Here is a 21,852-nt window from a genome sequence, read left to right as displayed (position 1 = left end):
TCTGTAATGAGGTCTTGGTGCCCTCTTCTGGCCTTCAGACATACACACAGAATATTGTATACATAGTAAATAAATATTTTAAAAAAAAGCTGCAGGACAATCCCCTTTATGAGGATAAGCACAAATTCTGAGCAAACCAGCGTCACCCATTAAGGAATGCAGTAGGGGGCTGGAGAAGTGACTAGGGGGTTAAGATCCTTTGCTGCTCTTCTAGAGGACCTGAGTTCAGTTCCTAGCACCCATGTCTCCAGGTTTGCAACTTCTTATAACTGCTCTTCAGGGGACCCGACATCCTCTTCTGGACTTCAACGGCACCCACGCACATGGCATATACTCACACAGATACACACACGTAATTAAATACAAAATAAACTTTCTTCTAAAGAAGACTTTGCTGTCATGTGTGGTTTGTTCCTGTAATGCAAGATTAGTTTAACATTAGAAAATATCAAGCTACCCAGATTACTAACAGCAAACTACATGGAGAAAGAATGGGAACCTGTGTACAAATGGGCTTCTCAGCAATGATTATGTTGACAAACTGTGCCATTTTGGGTTTTGTTTTTTTAATCCCATCATGACTGCTGCCAGGGAAACAGCTCCCAGCTCCAGCAGGCACCCCCTGGGAACTCACAGGCCCCTCTGACCAGGGAAGCAGCTCCCAGCTCCAGCAGGTACCCCCGGGAACCCACAGGCCCCTCTGACCAGGGAAGCAGCTCCCAGCTCCAGCAGGCACCCCCTGGGAACTCACAGGCTCCTCTGGCCAAGGAAGCAGCTCCCAGCTCCAGCAGGCACCCCCTGGGAACTCACAGGCTCCTCTGGCCAAGGAAGCAGCTCCCAGCTCCAGCAGGTACCCCCTGGGAACTCACAGGCCCCTCTGACCAGGGAAGCAGCTCCCAGCTCCAGCAGGCACCCCCTGGGAACTCACAGGCCCCTCTGACCAGGGAAGCAGCTCCCAGCTCCAGCAGGTACCCCCTGGGAACCCACAGGCCCCTCTGACCAGGGAAGCAGCTCCCAGCTCCAGCAGGTACCCCCTGGGAACTCACAGGCCCCTCTGACCAGGGAAGCAGCTCCCAGCTCCAGCAGGTACCCCCTGGGAACCCACAGGCTCCTCTGGCCAAGGAAGCAAGCAGGCTAACTACAGATGCTTACCTCTCCCTCCACTGTAGGCGAACTTTTCTGTCCCACCTGCCAGCTTCAAAATAACCATATGGAGACTTCTTAGTAATTAAGGAAGCTTGGCTGGTAGCTTAGGCTTGTTCATAGCTAGCTCTTATAACTTAAATTGATCTATTTCTATTAATCTATGTGCTGCCCAAGGCTCGTTTACCTCATCTACATAATTCCCATCCTGCTCATCCTGAGTCTCATGGTGTCTCCTAGTGACTCCACCTTTCTTCTTCCCAGTGATCCCTTAGTGTCCCTCTCCTGCCTAACCTCTCCCTGCCTAACTATTGGCCAGTTGGCTCTTTACTAAGCCAATGAGAGCAACACATCCTCACAGTGTACAAAGGGATTATTCCACAACACATCCTCACAGTGTACAAAGGGATTATTCCACAACACATCCTCACAGTGTACAAAGGGATTATTCCACAACACATCCTCACAGTGTACAAAGGGATTATTCCACAACACATCCTCACAGTGTACAAAGGGATTATTCCACAACACATCCTCACAGTGTACAAAGGGATTATTCCACAACACATCCTCACAGTGTACAAAGGGATTATTCCACAACACATCCTCACAGTGTACAAAGGGATTATTCCACAACACATCCTCACAGTGTACAAAGGGATTATTCCACAACACATCCTCACAGTGTACAAAGGGATTATTCCACAACACATCCTCACAGTGTACAAAGGGATTATTCCACAACACATCCTCACAGTGTACAAAGGGATTATTCCACAACACACCATTCCTCCAAATCTAACCCCCAGTAGCAGACCTTCTGCTCTTGCCTCTTCTCGCCCTCTAGCCCCATTCCCAGGTGACTAAGCAGATCCCAGTGGAACACCCTGTTCTCCTCCCCCTCAAGAAGCCCCCCACTTCCCCCAGCCCTTCCCCATTCCAAATTTCAGCTCCCAATATCCAGAAGCACATTTTACATGGAACCCCCCAGTGTCCACATCTGTCGTGACCCCAGATGATTTTCCTACAGGCAACACAAGCCACCACACTCTCCTAAGAACCAGAGAAGAAACAGAAACAAAGGAACAAGCACCCAGCCAAGCCGGGCGGTGGTGGCGCACACCTTTAATCCCAGCACTTGGGAGGCAGAGGCAGGCAGATCTCTGTGAGTTCAAGGCCAGCCTGGTCTACAAGAGCTAGTTCCAGGACAGGCTCCAAAGCCACAGAGAAACCTTGTCTCGAAAAACAAAAACAAAAACAAAAACAAAAACAAAAACAAAAAAAAAGCACCCAGCCAACAAAGACAAACATATATCAGCACGGTGAGAACCAATGTTAAATTTTTAAGTTTTAATTACTATGCCATATATATTCATGAAACAAAAATACCTCTCATCTGCAGGCCGCTTGTTCAAGACAGACAGTTCCTGAAATGCTGAGGCTGTTGTTTATGAGAGATAACAAGCCACAGGTTTGCACTCCCCTAAACAAGTTTGTTTGGCCATCTGCACTCAATGTGCTTGATCTCACGTGGACGGGAGTTTCACGGCAGGAAATATGTCAGGATATAAGCTTGGCCCTAATTGGCCCTTATGGGAAATACTTAAGCCACTGCAAAACTTGAAATAAGAAACACAGAAAATATTTTCAACAAAATCATAGAAAAAAAATTCCCTACCCTAAAGGAGAGGCCTATAAAGGTACAAAAGCTTACAGAACACCAAGTAGACTAGATCAAAAAGAGAAATACCAGCCGGGTGGTGGCGGTGCACGCCTTTAATCCCAGCACTCGGGAGGCAGAGGCAGGCGGATCTCAGTGAGTTCGAGGCCAGCCTGGTCTACAATAGCTAGTTCCAGGACAGGAACCAAAAGCTACGAAGAAACCCTGTCTCGAAAATCCCCCCCCCCAAAAAAAAAGAAAAGAAAGAAAGATAAAAGAAAAATAAATACCCTCAGCACATAATAATCAAAACACTAAACGTACAAAAAAAAGAAAGAATAATAAAAGCTGCAAGGGGAAGAGACCAAGTAACATATAAAAACAAACCTATTCGAATTACACCTGACGGGCTGGAGAGACGGCTCAGTGGTTAAGATCATTTGCTGCTCTTCCAGAGGACCTGGAGTTCAGTTCCCAGTACCCCACACCAGGTGGCTCACAACTGTCTGTAACTGCAGCTCCAGGGGATCCAACACCTTGGCTTCCATGCATGCATATGTGTGTGCGCGCACACACACACACACCATACCATCACCAACAACAAAATAACAGGAATCAACAACCATTGATCACAATATCATTCAACATTAAAATATCAAATTTTCAATAAAAAGACATAGATTAACCAAAAGGATGTGAAAACAGAACCCATCCTTCCAGTTGCTTTCAAAAAACACACTTTAACATCAAGTATACACATCACCCAAGGGTAAAGAGTTTTAAAAAAAAAAAGATATTCCAAACAAATGTACCAAAGAAGCAAGCTGGTATAGCCATTTTAATATCTGACAAAATAAAACAGACTTCAAACCAAAACTAATCAGAAAAGATAAGGAAGGATACTGCATACCCATCAAAGAAAAACTCCACCAAGAGGACATAGTAATTCTCCCCACCCCCAACACAGGGTTTCTCTGGGTACCAACCCTGGCTATGCTGGAACTTTGTGGGACAGGCTGGCCTTGAACTCATTAAAGGCATGGGCCACCACACCCAGCTGAGATGGCAATTCTTAACGTCTCTGCTACAAATGTTGTGGCCCCCAAGCTTGTGAAAGAAACACCCCTACAGCTAAAATCACACACTGACCCTCACACGCTGATAGTAGGAACTTCAATACCCAATTCTAACCAATAGACAGATCATCCAGACAAAAAGCAAACAGAGAAACACTGGAGTTAGCTGAAGCTATAAACCAAATGGACCTGCCAGATGTTTACAGGACACTTCACCCAAATAAAGATAATAAACCTCATTCTCAGCACCTCATGGTGCTTGCTCCAAAACTGGTCACATACTCAGTCACAAAAAAAGTCTCAACAAATAAAAGAAAATAGAAAAAACACCCTGCACCCTAACTGACTACCACAGATTAATGATAGGTATCAACAACAGAAACAACAGAAAGCTTACAAACTCATGGAAAATGGACAACTCTCTACTGAATGAAAACTGGTCAAAACCCTCTACATGAAAAAAATTGGAGCCTGGCAGTGGTGGCGCACGCCTTTAATCCCAGCACTTGGGAGGCAGAGGCGGGCGGGTCTCTATGAGTTCAAAGTCAGCCTGGTCTACAGAGTGAGTTCTAGGACAGGCTCCAAAGCTACAGAGAAACCCTGTGTCAAAAAAAAAAAATTGGAGCGATCTCATACCAACAACTTAACGGCGTGCCTGAAAGTTCTAGAACAGTGGTTAACTTGTGAGCTTCAATCCCAAAGGGTGAACCACCCTTTCACAGGGGTTGCCTAACACCACCAGAAAACACCAATATTTACAGTACAATTCATAACAGTAGTAAATTTACAAATATGAAGTAGCAACAGACATAATTTTATAGCTGGGGTTCACCACAGCATGAAGAACCATATTAAAGGGTTGCAGCATTAGGAAGGTTGAGAACCCCTGCTCTAGAACAAAAAGAAGGGTTCACACTCAAAAGGAACAGACTGTAAAATACAATCAAACGCAGGGCTAAAATCAAAAAGAAACAACAATTAAAAAAACAACAACAAAAATACAAAGAATCAGTGAAGAAAAAAGAATTGTTGCTTTGAAACATAAATAAGATTGACAAATCATTATCCAAACTAACTAAAGTGCAGAGAGTGAATATCCAAATTAACAAACTTAGAAATGAAAAGGGGGACATAATAGCAGACACCAAGAAATCCAGAGGATCATAAGGACATACTTATACTTTTAAAAAAATGTACTCTACTAAATTGGAAAATCTAAAAGAAATGGATAATTTTATTGATATATGCTAATTACCAAAGTTAAATCAAGAACTACATAGTGAGAACCTATATTTAAAAAGAACAAAAACAGGGGGCTGGAGAGATGGCTCAGTGGTTAAGAGCATTGCCTGCTCTTCCAAAGGTCCTGAGTTCAATTCCCGGCAACCACATGGTGGCTCACAACCATCTGGAATGAGGTCTGGTGCTCTCTTCTGGCCTGCAGACATACACACAGACAGAATATTGTATACATAATAAATAAATAAATATTTAAAACAAAACAAAAAAGACAAAAAAAACAGCAAAAGTTTGTTTTAAGCCTTTGATGCTACCATTTGGAAGCAGGTGAATCTTCATGAGTTTGAGAGCAGCCTGGTCTACATAGGGAGTTCCCAGTCAAGGATACATAGTGAAAAATTGTCTCAAAAACAACAAAGACAAAAAAAGACCAATGGTGGAATATAGTAATCAGAAATATCTCAGGACATCTCCAACAGGCTGTAGAGGTAGGTTGGCTCTGTGTGTCAGCAGGAAGCAGAGATGATACTCCCCAGAGACCAGGGCCCCTCTCTCAGGGCCCTAGCGCAGAGGACAACCAATAAAAATGCTAAATTCTCTCCAGGGAGCTGGACGGTGGTAGTGAACACCTTAAATCCCAGCACTCAGGAGGTAGAGGCCGTGAATCTCTAAATTGGAAGCCAGCCTGGTCTACAGAGCGAGTTTCAGGACAGCCAGGGCTACACAGAGAAACCCTGTCTTGAAAAGAAAAAAAAAATATTTCCAGGGAAGGATTATGTGCTGAATAGCTGACTGGTGGCCCATTAAGTCATGTGACCCAGTGACACGTGACTGTGAGCTCATTTAGACAAGGAGACCTTGCAACCAATGAATAGAGATCTCGAAAGAGACTATTGGGCAGGGGCAGGGTGGCCTAAATCCCCTGACAAGGGTCCTTGTCACAGTCAAACAGAGGGACCTTTTAGGTTGAGGATGGGCGGGGTAAAAACAAATGCAGAGCTGGGGCTAGGAAAGGCTGTGGAGTGCAGGGAACTGTCAATCATCCAGGAGCCTACCCAGAGCCTTGTGGCCCTGGCCTGGTCTTCACACTCAGCCTCCATGGGGAGTTCTGTTCTGAGGGGGACGGAAGTGAGGTGCTGAAGGCCAGGTTGGAGGGGGTTTGTTACAGAAACCCAAGATGCTCCTGCCAGTGCTCTGAGGAAGAGAAGGCCAGGAAGGGGAAGGTGTGGAGAGAGTAGACACCTCAGTAATCTGACTGAGCCCCGAGTCAAAAAGCTGGACCTACAGAACACCCAGGGCAAAGTTCCCAACAGAACTTGGTGTGCATAGGGTGGAGAGGGCCTGAAATCCTGCTCTCTCCAGATTCCACCTTCACAGCATCGTTGAGAGCCCCTTCCAGTTCTCCTAATGGGGACGGCAGATCCGATTCACCTGACCTGTCTTCTGTGTCCCTGATTCTCCCTCAGCTTCTTTGGACTCCAAACAGTGGCTGCCACTTTGGAATGGCCTGTAGACTGTTGATCTCTTGAAGTCTTAACAAGCTGTTACATAAAACCCGACATTCCCCTTGCCGGCTGGCTGTGGACACAACTCAGAAAACCTGGTTCTCTTGGCCAAGCTCCCTGCGGACTCTGCGAGGGGCCGTATAAAATGCGTCTGAGTAAGGAGTCGGTACCCTTCCCAGCCCTGGGAGTAGCTGATGGCTAGCTGGGGACGCAGACCCTGGACATGAGGACTTTGTTCTCCACCATCGGCCTCTGCCTTATTTCCCAGGATTCCTTAGCACCAGTCTGGAAGGACCTGGAAGTGAGGCCTGAATCTGAGCCTTCACTGGCACAGGGAGACCAGGGTTCTGGGTTCAGGGGACATCTCATTCTGACCCTTACCCCTCTCTCCACCAAAAAGAGTGGAGAGATTTAGAATTAAAGGACCCCATTACATGTTCCCAGGCCTCCTCAAGCACAGGGGTGGAAGCTGAGAGACTGTACTAAGAAAGCTCTGGTACTGTGGGAGTGAGCAGGTTTCCAACAAGTGACGCTCCTACATGGTAGAAGTGAAGTGGTCAGGACTGAGTGGTGGTTGTGGGGAGCAGATGCCGCAGGGAGGGTGTGCAGGCATTAGGAAGGAAGGGAATCCACCTTTCCCTTCTCCAGATATCGGTTCGTTAAAGCCATTGTAGGAAATGGTGAGTTCCCCATAGAGAAAATCTCCCTGTAACAGTCTTGGTACTGGTCAGTGGTGACATTCAGGCTCAGGAGTCAAAGCCACTGTTTGGAAGGAACTTTGCTATCTTAAGCTCTTCTATAAACAGAATGGGTAAAACACCAGGCTCTCAATGTCATTCGGGAAAATGGAGGTGTGGCCATAGAGTCATAATCATCTCCATCCCACGTTGCTCAGTAACAGATGCATGGGGGATGGGTATGGAGGCAGAGGTGGAGAGGAGGAGGGGTGAATGGTGAGAGGGTGATCAGTGGATGAATCGTAGATAATGAAGGAGCCGTGAGAAGATGAGTGGATGGAGGAAAAGAAGAGTGGGTGTATAGTCACTGGCAGGACGGACGGATGGATGGGTGTCAGTCACCTCTTCTGGGCTTCCCAGGCTCTCTCTCCCTCTCTCCTCGTTACCCCGACTCTCACCACTCACAATTTCACATACAGACAGCTTCTAATCTGCCATTTTGCACTCTGAATAATTTTTTAACTAATGGGATTGTGGCAAGGATGAGACACAGACACTGACAGAGATAGACAACGTCATTCATAACATTGCACTTTCCTGCCTCTAGGTATAGAGCCTGTAGTTACACCAAAATCATTCCTCTCCTGTGGACAACACACTCTGCTCTCTCTTCTCTGTTACCATCCTCTTGCTCTCTCTCCCTCCCTCCTCCCTCTCTCTCCACCTCCCAGGCTTCCCCAGCAAAGGGAAGATCCAGTTTCACAAAGCATGGCTTCAATGATAACCATTAAAGGCACTGGCAATCCCTTGGCAGTTGTTTTGTTTTTTTTTTTTTTTTTTGTTTTTTTTTTTTTTTTTTTGCCTGCTGTGGGTAGTTCTGGGGTCATTATCTAAATAAAGCACTCTCACCTGGATCCCCCTGTGGTGTCTTCTGCTGAGTCATGCTGTGATGGCTAATCTCATCTGTCCACTAGATGAGGTCTAAATCACCTAGGAGACAGGACTCTGGGCATACTCTGGGGTTGTCTTCATTAGCTAAGGAGGCAGGAAGACCCACACACTGTGGTGGTTCTGTTCCCAGGGAAGGATCCTGGACCGTAAGAAAGAGCCTTGGTCTGTCTGTTTCTGGGCTGGGACTGCCGTGTGATGAATTGCCTTTAGGCTCCTGCGTGCAGGATTCCTCCACATGGTGGCCTATACTCTCAGATTGTGAACCAGAAAAACAAAAAATTATTCTGAAGCTGCTTTAGTCTGGGTTTTTTGTTTTGTTTTGTTTGTTTTTGGTTGGTTGGTTGGTTTTGGTTTTTCAAGACAGGGTTTTTCAGTAGTTTTGGAGCCTATCCTGGAACTCTCTCTTTAGACCAGGCTGGCCTTGAACTCACAGAGATCTGCTGCCTCTGCCTCCCGAGTGCTGGGATTAAAGGCATGCAGCACCACCGCCCCGTTTAGTTTGGGCTTTTTTTTTTTTTTAAATTGCAGAAACAAGAAAAGGAACTAAAATACAGGCTAAGCTGACATGAAAGTGGCCCTGTGGTTTCAGAACCTCCTGCCCTGGTGTTGAAGCTTCACCAGTCACTGCTGCCACCACCTGAGGCCTCTGCCAGGTGGTGAAGGCCTCAAGATAGCTGCCAGAGGCATGAGCCAGACAGGGCTGTAGAAAGACAGGGGACACCTCTGTGCAACATCTCCTGATAGGGTTCAAAGGTTCAAAGATGGCTGGATAGCACCACCTGATGCCGAGAACTGAAAGACCGTGGGGCAAGTCTTGGAGGACAAAGCTCAGACAGTGATGAAATTCAGAGGGCCTCACAAAGGTTGTTGGTGTCCACCGACCATCCATGTCTTCAGACCTAACCTCAAGGAGAAGGGGTTGGGAGGGGGGATTTCAGAGGTGCAGACCTCATAGGCAGAATTGATGATTTTAGACCAGGTTCTTTCCTTCCACCGTGTAAGCCCACAGTGGTTCACAGCCATCCGAGAACTAGGAAGTAGACCCTCAGCAAACCCAGATCTGCCGGCTCCTTGACTTTGGCTCCCGGGCTCTGAAACTGTGAAATCAATGTCTGTTTATAACCACGAGGCCTGTGTTGTTTTGTTCTCATAGCCAAGTCCACCTCTGAGGAAGGACTTGCAGAGCGCCCTACTGACTGCTCTTAGCCAGAGGTTCACAGGGCACAAGACCAGGAACAAAACAGACCGGAGCTAATTCCTAATGAGTAACATGGAAAAAGCTTACAACAGGTTCAATAGCAATTACTGTGATTGTCCAACGTGGTCAACACCTAAATCAGAGATGTCCAGATGGATGGAGGGAAGAAGGTGACTTTATGGGCCCTGGCGGAAGAGAAGAGTTAGGATAAGGAAGAGAGAGAGAAAAAGCTAAAGAGAGAAAGAACCTGCTTTAGACATTCTTAAAGCAGGGCCAGGACAGCTGGGAATTGTGTAGAAACAAAAAGAGAAAACTCAGCAAAAGGAAGAGAGCCAAGCACAACTCGAGCACTGTGGCCCCTGTGAGGGAGGAGTCAGAGCCCCAGGCCAAGGACAGCCAGGTAGCCCTGGTGCTGGCAGCCACAGGACAAGGCCACAGCTCAAATCCAGATGTTGATCTTGTGGAGAACAGTTAGTTTTCTAGCTAGGTGGGTGGGCTGAGGAGAGCAGTGCCCCAGCTCTGAGGGCTGTGGCCAGGAGCCATCCTGAGAGGGAACCTGTTATGTAAAACCAGCTCTCTTGCAGGCCAGGAGCAGAGAACCATGGCAACTCAAGGACCCCGAATTTAACTTCCCACACAGCTCCAGGGTGAGAGTTTGGGGGGCAGCTATGGAGAGTAGGTGTCTGGTATTGAGAAACCAAAAAGTCCAACTGGCAGAAAGCTGGGCCCAGGCAGTGAAATGCATGGGAAAAGAGTCCCCACCCTGGCTGTGCATGGGGCTGACCTGGTCAACTGAAAACACTCTGGAGTTTGACAGCGCTGAGCTGGGGCCAGCAGGTCTATCAGTGCCTTGAGTATGGCTCTGTGGACTCTGACCTACTCCGCCTCCCAGGTGCAGCCTCTAGTGTGGTGGGCTTTGAAAGTAGGTCCATGAACCCAGACAGATCTCAGCACCGCGGCTGCTGGCTTACTCCCAGCGCACTCGGAGACCCTCCCTTCCCCTCAGCTGGAACTTTAGCTACTCCTGGGTAGGAGCTGAGGAAGTTCAGGAGGTGAGGGGGAAAGAGGGCCGGCACAGCACTCAGACTGCAAAGCCAAGTGTGGCCAGCAGAGGTCCCTGGTACGCGAATGAAAATACCAAAGTGACGACAGCTCCTGTGTTCATTTGTCCCACGTGGGGCCAGCACAGCCTAAATGGGAGAAAGAAGAGTCCACAAGCTCAGCTGACGCCATACACCCCGTGCACCTGGCCGCCTCCAAATTCACAGGACCCAGAAGGAAACACCGACACTTTGGTGTTTTTTTTCCCCTTGTCTCCTGCGAGTCACCCTTTTCCGTTTTCTGTGCTTCAACAGTACCTTTATTCTATTTTTAAAATTATGGTCCTAGTTTTAAACCCGTTGGTCTATTTTTAAAATTTTGTTTATGCATTGGTTTCATTATTGGACTATCTTTTGTCTTTTCCTTTTTTGTTTATTTTATTTTTTCTTTTTAATCATATTAATTTCCTCTCTTTCTTCTAGCATACTTTCAATAGTAATATTTTCTGTAGCTTCTTGGGTTTTTTTTATTTCATAACGCTATTTCTTTAGCGTGGGCTCAATATATTTCCTAATTATTTTGTTTCTCTTAAAAACAATAGAAAAGAATCGACTTTAAAAAGGAAAATATACTTTTAAACTTCATATTTGAAGATCTCGTACAACTGATAAAGTGTTTTATTGAAGTTATTTACATTTAAGGGTCCAGTAACATTGGAAAATTGATAAACGTTAAGACTTTTTATTAAACAAATACAAATCTGTTAAGGGGAGTGAGGAAGGATGGCAAGCTTTAAAAAAAGAAAAGGGGGAGGGGGTTCTCTTACGCCCAGAATTTGAGGCAGTTAACATGGCTGAAGCTTACAGTCTGAAGACCCAGGGCTGTGCGCTCAGGTGTTGCAGGTGCAGTCTGGAGGCGTCGCAGGCTCAGTGTCCCCGGCCGGGCTCGCGCTGGTGCCTTCTTTGCGCACAGCCTGGTAGGAGTCCAGCTTGGAGACCAGCTTGGCAGAGGCCGAGAAGCCATTCCACATACAGTCCTGCAGAATGATGTTCTTCACGAAGGTCTCGTCGTCCGGGTCGCAGACGAAGTTGTGCTTCACCGCCTCTCCTCCTGGCAGCTCGGGCATCATCTCCAGCAGGTCTTCATGGTAGAAGCTGTCACCGTCGTGTTCCCTGGGGGAGAGAGACCCGGCGACCGCTTCGCTGGAAGGTGAGTAGAGGCCGGCGTGGCCCGGGGACGGGCGCGGTGTGGGCAGCAGCTCGAATTTCTTCCAAATGTCCTCGCTGGGCGCTGGCGGCTGCGGCGGCTGCTCCTGCATGTCCTCCTCCTCATCGTCGCACATGAAGTATGGCTGCACCGAGTCGTAGTCCAGGTCCCGGTTGCCGTTGGCGAGGCTCACGTGGAGGGGCATGGTCGCGGCTATGCGTTTGCGGGCCACACCAAGGCGAGCAGGGCTGCTGCGGAAACCTGGCGCGGTGCGCATCGGTCCCGAACCACTCCCCTTCCCCGGGATCACTTCCTACAATCCCGGCAATCCCTTCACCAGGCCTTGGTCTCCGTCAGGAGCACAGGGAGGAGGCGACTGCTAGCCGCCAGACACCACGCTCAAAGTATCGCGCCACCTTCTGGAGAGAGGCTAGAGGCGCCGCGTCCTGCATGCTCAGGATGTTTTCCTGCCTGCACATGACCTATTTCCAGCGAACTCTCGCTCATTCCCTGCTATTTTGTACTCCTCCACCTCCCTTAGTCCTCGTTGTTCGCCCGGTTTCTCATCTACTTTCATGTCATCTGTAACATGTATGATTTTATGTATTTATAAAATCTGGAACCGACGAATGAGAGAAACAAAGATATTTTGTCTCTCTGAAACTTACTATGATAATCTCCGATTTCATCCACAGCCTGAAAATGACATACATTGCTCTTATTTATGACTAAAAATATTCCATTTCCACATATAAGCCATATCTTTGTTCCTTTTTTGACTGGCATCTTGATTCCATAACCGCTACTGTGAAAACTTCTGCAATAAATGCATGTATAGGGATCTTCGTGAAATACTGGCGTGGTGTCTTTTTTACGGGTTTTCTTAAAGCCATACTATTTTTTATATTTACTTATATTGCTTTATATGTATGAGTGATTTGCCTGCATCTATGTAAGGCAAATTTTACCTTATTTACCTGCATGTCTCATGCCCATGGAGACCCAAAGAGCACGTCAGAGCCCCTGGACCTGGAATTACAGCACTGTGAGCCTCTCTGTGAGTGCTGGGAACCGAATCCAGGAGGTCCGCAAGAGGTCCTAAATGCAGAGCCAATTCCCCGGCAGCACCCCACACTCTGTAATGAAGATACAATGTTTGCATGCTTAAAGGGCACCTGCAATTGTCTAGAGTGTAGATACAAACATATGTGAGTAACACATTAAATCTAGGCATGAACCAAAATTCTAAAATACTTTACAATTAAGTGTTACATAATGTCAGGCAGGCAAGGCAGCTCCTATGTTGGCTAAAACAGGGGGATTACCCTAAATTCAGTCTGACTGGCTTCCAGGATACCCTGGCCTACAAAGTAAGAACCTTTCTGAAACAAACAAGAAAGCCCAGATTGCAGAATTCCTAAAATCAAAAGATCTAGTTTTATTTTTCTCTTTTCTTTCCTTAATCTATACCGAATTTAACAAATGATGTAAAAGAACCCTGGTAAGATACATACGATTTCTGCTTTCTAGACAATATCTCTGACAGCAATTTGAGATGTGGATTAAAGATCTGAATGAGTTACAGATGTTTCACACAGATACAAAAAAAGGCTTGAGGAATAAACACTTTTTGTGTGTCCGTGTGTGTGTGTGTGTGTGTGTGTGTGTGTGTGTGTGTGTTCACACAAGTGAAGGTCAGAAGTCAACCTCAGGGGTTCTTCGTCAAGATGCCATCCACAATATTAGTTTCAGACAAGTTCACTTTCTGATCGATTAGGCTAGGTTGGACATCCTCCTGCCTTCACCTCCCCAGTGCTGGGGTCACATCTCCATGACTTTTGTTTGTTTGTTTGTTTTTGACATGGATTCTGAAGATCAAGCCCCTGTCCTCATACTTTCACAGCAAGCTCTTGACTGACTGGATATTCTCCCAGCCCCTTATAAAGGAAAAACACTCTAAGTGGTAGAGAGATGGCTCAGGGATTAAGAGTACTGGCTGCTCTTCCAGAGACTGCAGACTTGAATCCCTTAGGGTGGTCTAGCTCGTAACAATCTACATCCTCTTGGCCCCCACAAGCACTGCCTGGACATGGTGTACAGATATACATGAAAACAAAACACCAATATACATAAAAATAAATGATTCTTTTTTAAAAAGAATAAAGTATTTTATATGAAATTATATGTAATTAGGTTGGGTATAACCCACATACACCTTATTGGGTTTTCTTGTGCTTTATTTTCTTTTTGTTTTTTTTTTTTTGAGATGGGGTTTCTCTGTAGCTTTGGAACCTGTCCTGGAACTAGCTCTTGTAGACCAGGCTGGCCTCAAACTCACAGAAATCTGCCTGCCTCTGCCTCCCGAGTGCTGAGATTACAGGCATGTGCCACCACCACCCGGCTTCTTGTGCTTTATTTCCAAATAATTGAATTTTCTTAGAAAGTTTATTTTATTTTTTGTGTTTATTTATTTTAATGTTTAAATGATTTTTCATTTAATGTATAGAAAGATGATGTATTTTAAAGAAAAATTCAAAAGGACTAAAAAGCAAATGGTGACACATGACTTTAATCCCAGCGCTTGGGAGGCAAAGGCAGGCAGAACTAGACTTTGAGGCCAGCCCAGTCTACAAAGCAAGTTCCAGGACAGCCAAGGCTACACAGAGAAGCCCTGTCTCAAAAAAAAAAAAAAGAAAGAAAGAAAGAAAGAAAGAAAGAAAGAAAGAAAGAAAAGAAATAGAAAAAAGAAAGGAAAGAAAAAGAAAAATGATACTAATTTAATATTTATGTTTACTGTTAATTCTTATGGGTTTTTATATTAATGAGGACTTATTTAAATTTTGAGAGCCTGTATTCTTGAGTATCTACTTTGAGATAGAATTTGAGAGTCACCAAGAGAGTACTAAAGAGCAGCTCCCCCTTGAGAATGGGGAATGTTCTATTCTTTCCCTGAGTGTCTCTCCTGTCACCTGTGTATGTAACTTAGGAATCAGCGTCATATACTAAACTGTGACTCTCTCCTTTGTGAAGGCTGTGCCCCCAAATCTGGAGTTCCTGTATTCTCTTCCTGAACTATCTCTTTGAACCCTTCTCCAACTCTGCTTCATACAGGTTCATCCTGATTGACTGAGTCAAGGGCTCTAGATAAGGGGCCCCTCAGGCTACCCTGGGTGGCAGCTCAGAGCTGTGCAGTGCCCCCATCTCTGCAGTGACACTCTGGGATTCTAGCCACCTGGTATGTCTTTTGTCATCTGTAGTTTTGGTCCCTCAACGTTTCCCCACTTTCCCCCTCAAAAAAAAAAAAAAAAGACAGAATTTACAACTAACTGAGCTAGTGAAAATACCTCCAAAGAGCACTGACTTTTCAAGAAAATACATTTGCCAATGCATGTTTGCTTTGCTGGTTATGTTGAACATTTTTCCTGTAGTGCTTCAGTGATCCCTATTGACATAGGCAGAGGTAAAGCTTCAAACAGCCTGGCACGCAGTGCTCAGACGCTAAACACCATCCACAGGACAGACAGAATTGACTGAGTAGCACCCTCCAGGTGGGAGCTGTGGTGGTCCATTCCGTTGTTGGCCTGATGGAAATCATCAGGAAGAAGAGCTGAACACGCCTGTGGGGATTGTCTTGGTTAGGTTTGCTGAGGTGGGTTTAACTGTTCACTGTGGGTGGATCCATTCTCTGGGCTGGGATTATCAGATGTATAAAAAGAAAAAATTAAGCTGAACACACCCATCCATCAACCTATTCTGTTTTAATTTTATATCACATTTTATTATTTTTTTTCATTGAATGAGAGCATGCGTGTGCATGTGTGTTCAGATGACACGGTACCTTGTAGACATCAGAAAACAGATTACAGGAATCAAGCCTCTCCTTCCTCATGTAAGACACGAGGACTAAACTCAGGGTCAGGCTTGCTGACAAGCTGGTTTACCCTGAGTCTTCTGGCTGGCCCCGTCTGCGCTGCTTGACTGTGGATTTGATGTGACCAGTTCCCTCTAGCTGCTGCCACCTTGGCTTCTTGACAGACTGTGGTCTGAAACTGTGAGCCAAACTCCCTGCTTAAGTCGTGATGCCAGAATATTTTAGCAGAGCAGAGAAAACTAAGACACTGGTCTGAAGATCCCATCCTTGGGGACACTAGTTGCTTAACTGTGGCGAAGCAAAAGCACCATTGGTACCAGCAGGGTCGCTCTGTGAGTAAAAAGCACACTAGATGCACCCACCCTGACCACTTGACTCAATCCCAGAACCCAGGTACAGCTGGAAAGAACTCTGTGTCCGTAAAGCTGTCCCATGACTGCCACACCTAGGCCATAACTTGTGCATTCCTGCATAAACAGACTGGTGGAAACACACATTTTTAAAGTGCCTTTGGCTCTATCTTGCTATCTGCCCAGCGGCTAACACGCGATCAGACCACCTGAAAAAGCTCCGTCCAGTGGAGGTGGGTGGTCCTTGAACTTCCCACAGGTCACGGAACCCTGATTGCTCTTCAGGCTGATGAGGAAGGGGGACCTGATCGGAGGAGGGGGGCGGAAATGGGAGGCGGTGGCGGAGAGGAGGCAGAAATCTTTAATAAATAAATAAAATTTTTAAAAAAATAAATAAATAATAAAATTAAAAAAAAAAAAAAGCTCCGTCCAGGTCACAAAAGGCCAACAAACCACAGCAAACCACAACATGGTTGGTTGGTCAGTATGACTTTAAGGAAAATGGGTTCCAAGTTCAAAGAAAGGAAGTGGTCCCTGCCCAAATGGAGTCCCTGGTGCTTCCCTTCCAGCAGTAATGAAGCCCAGGAAGTCAAAAGGCTCAGTGCAGGGCAGCTGGCAGGAGAGGAGGCCTCTCCCCTCTGTGTCCTGCTAGGATTCTGCTCACTGCTCCAGGGCACAGTCACAGCCCTGAGCTTTCACACCCAGTGCCCAGGATCACAGCTCAGTCCCAGTACTGACCCATGGCAGGGGGCAGGGAGCTGTGATACTGGTGTGGGGTGTGGTGTCAGATTGGGGTCTGCATATTTGGATTCAATTAGAAGTTTTTCTGAATTACTGATTACGAAAGAGAACAGGCATCAATTTTTTGAATTTGAGGGTATTCTGGGATCCACAGTTAAATCAATGCATAGTCCCTGTCTCAATCAAAAAGAGAGCCTGGTATGTGGGATCCAGCCTGGCCTGGCCCTGCCCTCCAAAGAGCCTAGAGGCCTCAGGCCCCACCTCTACCTGCAGAGCAGCCCCTACTTAAGAACTTCCAAGAGCTCCCAGCAAGAGCTAGGTCCAGAAGGAGAGGAATTCAGAGAGAACAGCCAATCAGGCGAAGTTAGACTGGAGGGTCACTGAGCTGAGGGACACTGGCCTGAGTTCCAGCAACCCTCAGCAGAGGTGACATGCTGGACAGCCAGCACCTTGGGATTTGCACTTAGAGGCCATACTGATCACCTGGGAGTGGGGCATCCCACACTCTATATACCACGTCCGTGTTGGACAGTGAAACCCTAAACCCTTGTCCTTGGAAGAAACAGAGGCAGAGACCTGAGGTAGGGAACTGGGCTGAGGGAGGCTGTGGCTGCTTCTGTGTTTTCTGAGGGTACATGATGGAGGAGCTACCCACCCTAGCTCTACCCTGTCACTGAGCTAGGCTTCTCAAGGAGGGGTCTTCACGGAAGTACACCAAGTCCTCCTGGACGAGGAGCCCTGCGGTGACAGTCACAATGCCCAAAGCCCTGATGAACCCTCATAGCCCTCTTCCCAGGGGCTTCTCAGCCACTCCTGACAGGGTCCAGTCTAACAGCCAGTGGCTCACCAGGTGGGGCTCTAGGACCTCACATGGCTCTCCAGGAAAGTCAGATGCCATGATCCTTGGGCACCAGCCCATCAATGTCGCTGAACTTTTCCCATGTCTCTGCTGCCAGCAGGGCTCTTCAAGCCCACCCAAGGCCCCTCACAGACAGGCTGAGCCAGAGTACTGCTAAAGGGCTTTATTTGGTGTCAGGAGGGGGAGGGGAGGCCAAGCTATGGGGGAGGAGCAGTGGAGAGTTTGGTCCAGGATAGGTGTGGTACAGGGATGTCCCAGTCAGGTTTGGGCAGCAAGGCTTGCTCAGCAGGTGCAGACCTGGGTAGCTGCTGTGACAGAGAGAAGAGAGATAAGTCCCCGCAATTCTGAAGGAGCAGCAGTCAGGGGAGTCATGGACAGGGATGGCCCAGGGCACAGATGGGACTGAGATCTCCCCGTGGTTTTGTGTAGTCCCTGCTAGGAGCTGGGGTCCTCTGAAGAGATCCCTCACCATTCCCATGAACAGCCTGGTCTCTGCCTCCCTGGAGAGAATGGGAAGAACACGGCAAGGCAGGGACCAGGGACTAGGAGAGGTCAAGACAAACAGGAAGGACTTCCTAGGGGTCTGGAAACTACACTCAAGACCACCTCCCTGGTGACAGGACCTGTCTGTATGGATAGGATGAGGACCAGGGCTTCCTGAGCCCTACATTCTAGGCTTTTCCACATTCCTACAGGTGGGGCGGGGTGGGGGAGACTTACCCTAGTCGCTTTCTGGCACACAGTGCTCTGTAGAAACCAAAAGAAGCCCAGGGGTGAGAAGGGCCCTGTAGAGGACCCCATCACATCTGAGGCTCAGACCCTCCCCAAGGCAAAACCTGAGGCAGAGCCTGACAACCCTGGGAGAGGTGACAGGACCTTGAAGGTTCAGTGCAGAAACCAGGGATCCAGAGAGAGCAAGGGAGAAAGTAGACAGAAGCACAGGAGACTTGGAGGTGCATGGGGACACCAAGGGACAGAGGCTCAGATTGTGACATTGTGACATTGAGTTATGCATGACCCTGAGGAAATGCTGGAGATACCACAGAGACACAGGGGACAGGGACAGACATAAAACCACACGAACGGGACAATAAGACCAGGCACAGAGAGGACGTGGAAGCACAGAGACAGACATGGTTGGGGGCCTCATATTATGGTAGCAGTGACATTGGGGACACAGAGAGAGGCATGGACAGTCCTGTTCTCACCTTTTAACTCTGGTACAAGGATGTTTTCCTCTCTGAGTCCCTTAAGCTGTACAAATTTCTTAAATTCTTCCATGGCCTCTGGGTTTTCCTCAGGGTTTCTCCCTGTGGGGAGGTGGGGCAGGCTTAAGGGGTGGGGCTCAGCTCTGAAGAGAGCAAGAGACACAGAGATCGGAGCATTAACCTGCACAAAGGTGGAGAGAGGACCCTGGCAGTTAACAATGAACTTGGTGTGGACACCCAGACACGAGGGACCCTCTGGCCCTAGGGAGAACCTCTGTAGACTTACAGGTCACTCCACAGACCTGCAAGAGCCCTGAATCTCAGGGGCATGAGGCTGTCCCCTGACCCTGGAGTATTGCTACCGACCATAAAGGCTTCTGCCAAGACATTCCTTTGACCTGACATTTGACTGAGAATCCTGGAAGTGGCATTTGCTGGCTCCAGGGGTGGAGACTGTTCCTGAGTGCTCAGGTCTCCAACGGCCACAAAAGCCCGAGGCCCGCCCAGTTTTAGCCACTTTTCTCTTTGGATCTCACACATTTCCTGGGCAGAACCCTGGGCACAGCACCAAGAGGCTTCCCTGTCCCCAGGCCAGGCATGGCTGCTGGAAGCAGAGACCAGATACAGGACTTAGGGCCTCCGTGGAACCTCACCCATGAGCTTTCCCATGCGAAAGAACTTCCCATCGTGATGGCCTTCACAGTAGAAGATATAGTGGTCCTTCACTGGCAGCGCTGTGATATACAAGGACCTCTTGTCGTCAACTGTAGGTGAACAGAAATAACTCTTAGTATCTTATCCTTGAGGCACCATTGCAGACCATGTGAGGGAACACCTTGCAACAGTTCGGTGGTCATCCAGGAGCCTTGTCTAGTCTAGCCCTGGCCTTTCTATCGTCTCCATAGTTAGATAGGAGCCATTTCTTGGAAGCTGTCAAGCCCAGGTAAGATATTCAGAGAAGGGGGCTGAGGTTACACCAGGCCTGAGCATCCATCTCCCTGCCTGGCTTTCCACTCTTTAGCATGGTTTTCTCATGGGTCAAGAGCTGAGATTCAGACAGGGGACCAAGATCCAGTCAGTTGCTAGGGTTGACTACATAACTACCTCTATATCTGGTATGTGGAAATGAGTAGATGGCCTGTCCTATAAGCTGGACCAGGCAAGGACCCATCTATCCAAGAGCTGCTGCTGCAGGATACCCTAAGACACAGGGACTCACAGGAGGTGAATTTGCCAGGCTCATCAGTTTTCTTCATCAGGATTTTTAGGGCATGGCACTGACCGTTCAACCTGTAAACACAAGTCCACAGTCAGGCTGCTCCCACCAGCATGGCAAAGCCATTCAGGTCTTTTGGTGAAAGAGCCCTGGTCAGGTGATCCTCTAAATCCATGTTCCTGCTTTAGGAAACTGCTTAGGACTGTGTCCCCTCAAAGGCAGGGATCACTTAGTTTCCCAAACTCAAAACATGGATAGCAAGGGAGACACACGCAAATATAGAGGTGCAGAGTTGGGGACACGTACCATAATATAAAGTTGACCTCCATGTCTCCACCTTCCAGGGCTGTCATCTTCAAAGGAAAAACCTTCGAGGGTATCCTGTGACTGGGTAGGCTGCCATTGTATATTGTAGCCTTTGAATACCAGGTCCCAGAGTACTGCAGGAGACAAAGCTTTGCACATGCCCAATCATGGCCCTCGACCTATCCCAGGCTCCAGCATATGGGCTAACACCTGAGTAGACACAAAGAGCCCAGGCTGCAGCCACTGAGAAGGACTAACCCTGTATTCCAGGACCTTTGGTCAGAAAACAGATATCAGCGCTTTAGATACCCAACCCCATGATGGTAGAAAGTATGTGCTCCCATCAAGGTATCTAAACTCTTGAGGCCTACACCTCAGCACAGGATGAATGCCCTTGTCTACGAGGCCTTCTAGCTCTAGGTATCATGTGAACAAGGAACCCTCACCAAATCTTCTTTCTGTTCTAAACCCCTAACTTCAGGAGAATACCCATCTTCTATTAGAATAGTGGAAGCCTAGTTCTGACTGCTCAGTGCAAGGTCAAGTTCAACCTTCAAGAAAGCATGTTGCCCCTCAGCTCAAATCTACCAGCACCAAGCAGAAGGCCATGCCTTTACCCCACCCCTCGCCACTGACGTTCCCCTCCTCACATCCTCCTGGTCATCTGATGGAACTTCCTGGGCCTTCAGGATAGCCACCAGCCCCAGAAGTGTGAAGGTCAAGAGCAGGCTCTTCATCTTTAGTCGCTAGCTGGGCTCTCACACAAGGCAGGTCACCTGGGGAAGGTCTGCTCTGGCTGCTCACACGGTGCCCTTTATATCCCCCGTGGCCAGGGATGTGTGCCCACTTGGCACTGACCACGTCCCTCCCGTCCTTCTCTCATGGCCAAATCCACATCCATCATGGAGGTGGAAGGTTGTTGTTGTTGGGATCTGATGACAATGAACTCAATGTCACCCACAGACGAAGAAAGACACACAATGCCCTGCAATGTCTGTGCCACCAAGACTTGTGCTCACAAAGGATTCTGGGAAGACGAGTGAGTTAGGGGCAGGGAGGGAGGGCCAGGCTTCCCTTCACAGCCCTGTCCTCCATCTGCCATGGCTGCCCTGAGCTGTGTCCACTGAGATCTGGATTCTGACCTCCTGTGCAGAGAATGGGGCTGAGCTACACCACCAGAGACTGTTGCTAGTCCCCAGACGGCCTGGCTGTTGCCCGGGAGGGAGCCCACTTCATTGTCCTTTTCGTGCATGGATACCCCAGCTGGACCTTCCTGTAAGTGGCCACATAGACTCCTGTCTCTTGTCAGTTTGAACATCATCAGGACAGACCCCCTGCCACACTAGGCCACACCATGACCCTGACCCAGCTGTGGGCTCTGCAGGGCACTTCTTACTCTCCGATGTCCTGGTCCTTTTCACTGCCCAGACAATGCCTTCTCCTCAGCCACCAGGTAGGGCTCCATTTCCATTGTTCACATAATTTTAAGTTGACTGCATAAAGAATTCCAACCACACATGAATATTTGTCTCCTGAAGGGGCAGGTGAAGGGGCTTCACCTCTGTGAGCTAGAATTCATCTCCAACAAGGGGCCCTGGCCTTCTG

General features: G+C 47.8%; 2 protein-coding genes across 2 annotated transcripts; both read right to left on the bottom strand.

Annotated features, from left to right (window-relative positions):
* Positions 1-11,136: 11,136 nt before the first annotated feature.
* On the bottom strand, positions 11,137-12,539 carry LOC142857352 (protein B-Myc-like). The gene has a single exon (XM_075985431.1). It carries the CDS (start codon positions 11,971-11,973, stop codon positions 11,380-11,382), a length of 594 nt encoding a protein of 197 aa, XP_075841546.1. The 5' UTR covers positions 11,974-12,539; the 3' UTR covers positions 11,137-11,379.
* Positions 12,540-17,328: 4,789 nt separating this feature from the next.
* On the bottom strand, positions 17,329-20,984 carry LOC142856975 (odorant-binding protein 2a-like). The gene is made up of 6 exons (XM_075984601.1): positions 20,898-20,984; positions 20,248-20,381; positions 19,945-20,015; positions 19,379-19,489; positions 18,726-18,827; positions 17,329-17,396 (listed from the first exon to the last, which is right to left on the bottom strand). Exons 1-6 carry the CDS (start codon positions 20,982-20,984, stop codon positions 17,329-17,331), a joined length of 573 nt encoding a protein of 190 aa, XP_075840716.1.
* Positions 20,985-21,852: the final 868 nt, after the last annotated feature.

The sequence above is a fragment of the Microtus pennsylvanicus genome, chromosome 9 (genome assembly GCF_037038515.1).
Source record: "Microtus pennsylvanicus isolate mMicPen1 chromosome 9, mMicPen1.hap1, whole genome shotgun sequence".
Lineage (NCBI taxonomy): Eukaryota > Metazoa > Chordata > Mammalia > Rodentia > Cricetidae > Microtus > Microtus pennsylvanicus.
Note: the sequence above shows the minus strand (reverse complement) of the source record. Positions and strands in the feature narration are given on the sequence as shown.